The following is a 9249-nucleotide window of genomic DNA, read 5'->3' as shown; positions in this document are numbered from 1 at the left end:
TCAAAGCATTCTTTGGTTTGGGACATTGCCCATTTAACACTTCAGGAGGACCTTGGGTCACTGTATGTTGTTTCCAGGACTGTGTTAGTGGTGGTGACTGAGGAAAAGGGGTCAGTGGGACCTGAAGGTCGTACCTTGTCCTCTGGGGAAGCTCATCTACCAGCCTTGGCCCACAGGGAAGAGACTGCCTTTTATCTCTCTATCTACTCTACGTCCTGGCCCTCTTGCTCTCTGTTGAGAAACCTTGGCTTGGATTAATTTCAGTTGAGAAAACTCAGATCTGGCATAAATTTTTACCTTGCTTTATGGAGTGCTTATGACTTGAGTTGTCTTCTTGGAGAGTACAGAGATAATCCCTCTTAAGAGAAACTCAGTGTCTGAAAACTCACTAGAAAATGTGGATGGGGGGGGGGATTGTTAATAAATCCAGCAAACCCTATGCCCATTTTTCAGTTTCCTTTTTGTGCCATTGGGCCTGATTAAGAATCAGCAGGAGCAGCCAAAAAAGCAAATTGCTATATTTAAATCTGCAGAGGCTCAGAGGAAATGTGAATTTATTTCAACTCCCCAAAGGGAACAGGTCTGAAAATGACATCTGGTAACAGATACAGTCTCTGAGATGCTTTGGTACCCAGCATGCCTTGAAAACAGACCCCCTATTCTTCAGGGGGTGCTTGCGTGTGTGGCACAGTGGGAAGAAGTTTCAGCTGTAAGATCAGTCCATTACAGGCTTTTCCAAAGCAACATATATATGGTTATGAAATGTAAGTCTATAAGGAGATAAGGATTCTATATACAAAACCTCAGCGTACATACAACTTTACTTGTCAGATACTTTTTACGGCAAGAAAGCTATGTTTTCACCACTTCTAAAAGGTTAACTACTGTAAATTCGGCAGTTTCTAATAGTCCTTGGGTCAAAATAACTTTAGTCACAGAATGAGAAGCATTTGAAGCTATATTCTATTTTCTGAAACAGAAGCCTCTCCTGGATTGCCTGCCATTTCTACAGGCTGCTGTAAATACGCTTGATGGCTTCGGCTTCTTCTTTGTCAAGGATGCCTTTCTCCACGTAAGCATCAGCTTGTTGGTTGATGAAGTCCCTCATCTTTGAAAGGTCATAATCTGGAAAATATCATTAGAGTATCACGAGCAAAGATCAGGAAAGAACAACCCATTACAGTGATTACCATTAGCGAAGAAGAATTTTGTACAATTCCCACGCCCTGTCTTTCACATTGGAAGACACTTTAGTTCTTGGCTTTTGTGCAGTAGTTTGCAACTTCATATCATGTTTACGTGCATTTTAGTATTTCCTGTGTTCTTCATCACTGTGGGCAGCCTTAAGTGAGTAGGCCGTGAGGCCCAGGCCAAAGTTCACAATAGCTTGCACCTGGTAAGAGGTAAATTTACGTATGCGCCCTAGTGTAACCACCACGCATGCGCCAGTAGCGTGAGTCAGCATTATAAACAATACGCATGCGTGGGCAGAATGAAAAGGACAAGTGCCCAAAGCCGGCGGCGTGCCATCTTGTTGAACTATAGTAAAGTGCTGTTTTGCTCCATGCAGTCTGTTTCACGGTATGGCGGTGCCTCGCACATTTTTCCAGGTGGGCAGCTCACCTCCTTGACTCCCTCTTCAGCCCCCCTTGGCGGACAATCACAACTTTCCAAGGTGTTCAGGTGGGGAAAATTGCCCTCATTTTACCACAGAGGGAACAGGCTTAGAAACCAGGGCTTTTTGCAAACTTTCACGTTTATACCAACCATCTGGGGCTCTTGGGCAGTTGTAGGCTTGTATTCAGTTGGCCGGAGGTGGTTGGAGTGGGGAGGGGATTAGGTTTATGTATTTCATTTTAATGGCGGTACCAGGAATTGAACCCCGGACCTCATGCATGCTTAAGCAGGCACTCTGCCACTGAGCTCTACTCTATCTACCCTGAGATTCTGCATTTTAAACAAGCTCCGAGGAGATGTTGATGCTGCTGGTCCAGAAAACACACTGGAGGTAATAAGACCCTAAAGCTTAAGTGCCTTGTTGGAGGTCACACAGCTAGTAAAGGTTATGATCAGAAGCAGGTGTTCTGACTTCCTGCATGTGCTACACTGGCTAAATCCGTGCTGAGGTGACAGCCCACATATTTTTTCTATATTAAGAATTATCTTAATTTTCATGCTGTTTGAATTGTCTGCATGGAGTAAAAAGTCAAACTATAGCCTCTTTGTGGTTCCTCTGTCCTACTTAAACAAAAACTTTATGTAAACTATTGAACTACTCATGAAATTTCCAAGCAAGGAGGCTGCCGGTGTCATCTTTCTGAAGGCTTGAAAGAAACCCCACATCTTTCCTTGATTCTTTAAGTATTATATGTTTCTTATTTTAAAATATGGAAAATGCAGCCTATAAAACATGATTATAAAATTTAAATCACCTGAATTCTATTCATTATAGATAACCACAGTGGATGTTGTTCTATTTCCTTTTCACTTTTCAGTGTATCTATCTTAACACAGAATTATGATTACAGCTTACATTCAACCTTATAACTAGTTCCTTTCACTCAGTTTACACAGTAAGCATTGATACTCCCCAGAAACACCATTTTCAATGGCTACATATAATTCATCCATCCTATGGGGGTACCAAAATTTATGACCCACATCCCCATGGTTGGGCAGGTAGGACTTCCACATCAGAGAGTTTATGGGGAGACCCTTCCAGATTGTGAGTTGCCCGAGGCTGAGTTCCTTGGAGACAGTGTCATTCATCTTGGCTTTTGGCAGCCCCTGGAACGGGCCCTGCCTTTTGTCAGTTTGTAAAGGGAAGAGAAAGGAGGGAGTGGGGTCCAAAATCTTAGCATTCCATGGCCACTGTTGGCAAGCCTGAATGTCCTGAAGCAGGGTCACCAGGGCATCTTTAAGCCCCTGCATGAAAGGAGAACCAGACCTGAAGGCCCTCTCTACAAGCACCAGGTGTTTATCCTCTTAAGGTGAGCGGAGGCTCTGACAGGCTGTTTCCTGTCCACCCAGGAGGGCATTTGCTTCTTCCCGCTTGGGCACGGCCATGAGGCTTAAACAGCCAACTCCCAGCACTGGGCACTTGACAACCATCATCTTATTTGCTCCTTGCAAAACCCCATGAAGAAAGCATTACTCTCCCCAACACAGAGACGAAGAAACAGGACAGAGAAGGTAAGTCCCTTGCTCGGGTCACAAGAGAGTCAAGTTTGGGATTCCATTTTGTCTATAGTCACAGCTTTGACTGCTCTGTGCCCTTGATGTAGTGCATGTGAAGCATCTATCAAGTGCTGAACAAAAAGTAAGTGCTTGGGGGTTCTGTCTGGTGTGGTTTTTGACTCTCCCTCACTGTCAGGCATGAGCTGGAGAAGCCAGCCGAGCACGCACTTTGTGTGCACCTCGTGAGCTGGTTCCTGACCAGCTCATGGGGCACAGAGGCCCCTCTCGCTCTTCACTGGTTTGAATGAATAACCGCTCTTCAGAATCAGTTCAGGGACATCTTTAGAGGGACAAAAGGCAGACTTCCAAAAACAGAGGTGAAGAGGTCCAGGTGATTCGAATGGACAAACGGGAAAATATTTTGTTTTCTTATGAGACGGAAAAATGGTCTTGTTATGACATGGTTATCACTGTGTTGTTGGGGAAACCAGCCTGGTGCAGGGGAAAGGCGGTTGGAGTCCATCCCAGCTCTGCCCTAGCAGGCTGTTAGAATACACCAGACAGTAGTTTAAAAGGTTTTAAGATGGTAAGGCTCAAAAGAGGACTGTGATTCACGTTTTTAAAAGTACAGACTTTCTTTTGATGGCTGCATAAGATTCGATCACCATCCTCACTGTCACAGCACGTGGATCTCCCTTTCCTGGATTTGGGAAGGAGACTGAGGTCACCCAGGCCCCGGACAAGCAAAGGGCATCGGCAGAGGTTAAAGGTCAGAACTAATCATAAGGCTTCCTGCTCACACAGCTGCAGCCACTGCACGGCCCTAGGACTGGGTCCCCACAGGCTTTGAGAGATGACCGAGTCAGGCAGAGCATGTATGAAGGCAGGAGGGGAGGAGCTCTCTTGCCCACACGAGGGTGAACTGCATGTCAGCCTCCCTTCCTGGAAGCAGAAGGGAGCATCAGACTCAACGCTGCCATTCTGTGCTTGGTCACAGAGCCTTCAGTATGCAAGCACTGGAATTCCATGCTTTACTAGGCTGGTCGTTTCTGTTTCTGGAAGATTGAATTGCAGGATGTGGCTGGTTATGACCAAGAGTTAGACTCATATGTTAATCAGTGAAAGAAATAACATAAATCCTCCAAATGGTTGGTCCATACAATTTACACTGGTTTCAGAATGCATTTTGGTACATACTGTATTACTTTGATTCTAAGATAAACTTAAAAAAAATTTTTTTAAGTCTTGGCGATCATTGATAGCATGTTATTTTTCTTCCTTAGTGGTACATGAAACAGTGGTGCATTTTCCATACAGTAACAGATTTGATGAAATATGCTTCAGGTGAATTTTAATGGAACTGACAGCCTGGAAATTCACATCATTTTGAACCAAATAAAGCATGTGTGAAGATCTGATAATTGTTCCTATCTCGTTCAACTTATATGATCACAGGCTAAAAGGGTGCTGAAAATACCTCTTGCTCCCAATGTGTTCTACCTCACTGGTTCTCAGCCATGGTTGTGCAGTGTAATAATGAGGATTTAAGAAATACCGGTGCCTGGGTCCTGCCCCTCGAGTTTGAGTTCATGGTCCTGTGGGCGTCAAGATATTTAGAAGCTCCACAGATGATATGAATGTATTTCTAAGTTTGAAAAGCAGTGTTCATCTCCTTTTAAAAGCATCACTTTACAACTTCTCTGGCCAGACACATGGGAATCACACTAGAATCCTCTCTCCACGTAGCTCTTGAGTTTCTCCCTTCTTTGTTTCCTCTGCCTCACCTTGGTTTAAGCCCCATCATTTCTGCTCCAGATCCTTGCCTCCTAGCTCTTGCCTGACTGCTGGGGTTTTAGTTTTTCAATCTGTAGCCACACTGCTACCAGACAGTTTCTCAGTTCTTAACCTAATTAAGCCCTGATTGAGTCTTCTCTGGCTAAAATTAACCTCCTTTGCAGGGTGTACAAGCCTCTTCCTGACCTGGCTGCTGACCACCTCCCCAGCTCTGTCTGCAGGTCCTCCCTCCAGACCCCAGTGTTTCTGGGAAACTGAACAGCCCCGGTTCCCAGAAAGCATCACTCTTTTGTCCCTTTATGTCTTTGTACCCAGTGTTCCCTCTGCCCCCATCTCCCCTCACTTGCAAACTCTTCCTTGCTTTTCCAGCAAAGGCTTTCCTGCCACCTTTTCTCCCAATGTAAGGAGACATGCCCCCTCCTCTTACTTCCTTTGTGCCACCGTGCCTGTCTGTGTTAGCCCTGAGCAGAGGCCACAAGAGCTTTACTGATGTTGTGAGCAACTTGGTGTGGGGTGGGGGAGCTGCATCTTATGGTCCTTCACATCTCTGGCACTCAGAACAGAGTCCGGTTCTGTTTTCAGTAAGTGACCGACTGCCTTTGTGACTGCAGGGTGCACGTCATGTGTGCTCAGAAAACACCTTTGTTTAAGACACTCCAAGGAAAGGGGGGCAGGTAGACGAAACAAGATTGGCAAAATGTTGATAATTATTGAAGGTGGGTGACGGATGCATGTGGATTCATTATACTATTCTCTCTGCTTCTGTTTGATATTTTTCATAACAAAATGGAAAAGAAAAGAAAATGCCTTTGCTTACAAGCCTGATTAGAAAAATAAGAGGAATGGAGGTCTGTTCCCTTCTGCACCTGAGAGGTGCCCAGAGTCTTCTGGGCTCTGAGAGGAGACTGTGGCCTAATTTGATCGTGGGAATCTTTAATAAGAGCTCTTAACAAATGGGTGAAGTTTGCAATTTACAATCACACTAAATCCTTACCTTCTTTATTTTCTTTTTTGTTGTGTTTCTTCAGCCATTCAATATTTTTCCTGATGGCTTCCAAATAGGCTTCTGTTTTCCCTGGAAAAGGCAAGGGAACCCATATTAAATACTCCTAAAAATATCACTGTATCTCTTTTTAAAGATCGCATTTATGTTTGAGACCATAAACAAATATTGGACTTATTGAGCACTTGGTAGTTAGTGTCCCTGAGGAGGGAGTGTGCATATTTATTGGGTGGTGGGGATGATTCCAGGAGGCAGGTCCAGGCTGGTAATGTCAAGGGGCCATTATCCTCCGGACATACAAATAAACACAATTTGATGTCCTGGCAGAGAAGTGTTTTGATTCAGTTCACTGGAGAGGTGGGTCCCTCCCAGTCTCAGATTGCATCGTTTCCGGTTAGGGGTGGTTCTTTCAAACTGAGGAGTGTTATCAGGTCAAGAACCAAATCAGAGTGGCAGATACTTAGGACTCCATCAGCAAATGTGTGATGAATAAGTCCAATCCGTGGCTTTGTGTAGGCTGCTCTGCAGGTCTTCTGCCCAGTCTGGTAGGGAGTATGTAACAACTCAGACGGAGAGGGGACTTGGACCTCATTTCGAGGTTTGGATAACTTGTTCTAGAAAACTCCCGGATATAAACACTCTCTGACGAGCTTTAAGTGTGCAAGAGAGTACCAGGCATCACTGAAGCACCTGCCCTGTGACATCCTTTAGATGCACTGTTGTCTACAAGTGGGTATTATCACCTTAAAGATGAAAGTCAGTCTCAGAGAGGCTAAGTGACTTGGCTGAGACCACACAGGAAATAATAGAGCTGAAAATTGGACTCTGGTCTTGACAAGTCTCTGCTGCCTGCACTATCTGAAAGATAAGACATGTTCAGACATGGACACTGATGTAGCCTTGTTCTGTCTCGAAGTAATCAACCACCCCCTTCAAAGGGTGGGTCCCTAATGCCCAGAGTGTCTGCACCAAGAGATCAGGAGGTCTGAAGAGTACTGGCCAATCTAAGAAAAGAGGCCCTCAAAGTCCAGGGCCTCTAGGTGGTGACCAGCTGCTCTGATTCCCTTTGAGCCCTGTTCCTTCTGGTCTACTCCCCAGATCTCTCGATAGAGCTACCTGTACTGTGTGCTGATCGTGTGCCAGGGGCTGTTTTGTGCTCCAGCATACGTCATGTCTTTTACTCTTCACAACAACCTTTGGAGGCAGTCTTATTTAATCCCCATTTGAGAGCTGAGGACACTGAGACCCAGAGAGAGAAAGTAATATGCTGACGACCATCAGGCTAGGAGGTGGTAGGACCAGACTTGAATCCAGGTACACCGACAACAGTTCCTGAATGATGACTTTGCCCTAAGACTTGCTGATGTTCCCATTTCCATCACCACATTTACCTAAGGTACTTTCTGGGCAGCGTTCTTCCTGATCTTAATTAGCCCACTCTTAGCTCACCACAGGGGTTCCATGTTACTTGGTCCCCAAAGAAGCACAGAGAAGCTCTTGTGCAAAAAGGGGTAAGTGGACAAGAGAAGAGATCCACAAGGTTCAGCCCCTATTCACTTCAATTGCCCATGTAGAAAAAGCCTTGATTTCAATGCTTTTTTAAAAAATACATCTTTATATACATATTTAGATTTTTATTTTGGGGGGGGAGTAATTAAGATTTTTTTTTTCTATCTTTTAATGGAGATACTGGGATTGAACCCAGGACCTATCTGCATGCTAAGCAGGCACTCTACCACGGAGCTATACCTTCCCATCAGTGCTTTGCTTTTAAGAATGTTAGAGCACGTGCAACACCAGTATCCCTCTGGCTGATTTACAGCACTGCAGCACAGCGAAGGTAGAGCTTTTCACTGTCTGCTGCCAATTTGATAAGAAGGTCAACCAGATTTGATAACAAAAACAAACAAAAAAAGCACAAAAAAAGTGTTCTCTATTTCAGATTAATTAGAAACAGCACTTCGAGCAGGGAAAGAAATCTTCATGTAGACTATTTCCAAGGAATGTGTCTTCATTATTTTTAGAGTTTAAATCAAATCAGTGGTTCTCCTAGGGCTTGCTTTAAAGAGCAGATAATGATTTGTCATTAGCACAATAGGTAATTAGGGGTCCTGAAACTTTTGAGGATGTGTGCAAATAGTCTTGTTCTTTGAAGAGTTTAAAGCATTCTTCCCACGATCTTCTCTGTGATATCATGTCCTAACGTGGAGAGCTTATTTGAGGGAAGGAAAACCACAGCTTAGTCTCTATTTAAATACTGCATTGAAAATTCTGAATGAGGAGAGTAAAACACGATTGAGGTTTTTGCCATAGTGTAGCAGACACTGTTGACTGCCTCCCCCCCCAACCCTCCGCCATGCTTCCCTTATTCCAGCCCGGCTAACAGAGGAGCCCTCAGCCGACGGTGGACAGGATTGGCAGTTAGCCGCCCCCACCCGGCTTCCTTACCCCTTGGGCGCGTTCCGCACAGTCCCCAGAGGTCCTCGTAGGACTGAGCCCCATCGCTCACAGCTGCAGCCTGCTCATTAACACACCACCGTGGCTTCGTTCCCTCCGTGGACCTATCTCCCCACCCCAGCCCACCTGCAGTGCTTCCTGGGGGCACCTCCCAATTAAAAACACCACCTCGAATCCTGCTCTCAGGGTCTGTTTTGGAGGGAACCCAACCTAAGACAGTTGGAAATAAGGGATTCAGTGTCACCTTCGTCAGGTGCCTTTTTGCTCAGGGACTAACTAGCTATAAAAATGATGTTGAATTTTAAAAAGTATGAAATGTATGAAAAATAATTTTATTCACCATATTAACAGCAACCCATAACAAAGAATGAATTCACTGCAACTTAGAGAAGGCTAGACTGTAATCCATTAAAAGACTACTCTCTTGTGAATCATAACATAGATGATTAGGACAGTTTCTCTAACTGAAAATAGAACCTTCCCTGGCCCCATAACCCTCATTCCCATTTTCTGCTTTATTTTTATCGATAGCATGATTGCTTTCTACCGTATCATGTAACTTATTTATTAAGCTTATTATTTGTCTTCCTCCCTTAGAAATATTTCCTGTTTGCTGACGTACCCCCATGCCTAGAATAAAGCCTGACACATTGTAGGGTCTCAATAAATATTTGTTAAGTGAGTCAATGGATGAAGACTTCTTACATAGAAACCAGTCATAATCAGAAGATGGCTTGGTGAGCATCGAATCCAAACTAGAGAAACTATAATTTTTAAATAGAATAAATGATAAAAGTGTGCCTGCCCACCTGCCTTCC

General features: G+C 44.4%; 1 protein-coding gene across 1 annotated transcript in view; it reads right to left on the bottom strand.

Annotated features, from left to right (window-relative positions):
- Nucleotides 1-537: 537 nt before the first annotated feature.
- Nucleotides 538-9249, bottom strand: part of SCG3 (secretogranin III) — a 33824-nt gene continuing 25112 nt past the window's right edge. The window contains exons 11-12 of the mRNA XM_010969515.2: nucleotides 5966-6046; nucleotides 538-1125 (exon numbers count right to left, since the gene is read on the bottom strand). Of these exons, the coding sequence (XP_010967817.1) occupies nucleotides 1007-1125; nucleotides 5966-6046 (200 nt within the window). The 3' untranslated portion in view covers nucleotides 538-1006. The remainder of the gene's footprint in view (nucleotides 1126-5965; nucleotides 6047-9249) is intronic.

This window comes from Camelus bactrianus, chromosome 6, assembly GCF_048773025.1.
Source record: "Camelus bactrianus isolate YW-2024 breed Bactrian camel chromosome 6, ASM4877302v1, whole genome shotgun sequence".
In the NCBI taxonomy this organism is placed as follows: Eukaryota; Metazoa; Chordata; class Mammalia; order Artiodactyla; family Camelidae; genus Camelus; species Camelus bactrianus.
Note: the sequence above shows the minus strand (reverse complement) of the source record. Positions and strands in the feature narration are given on the sequence as shown.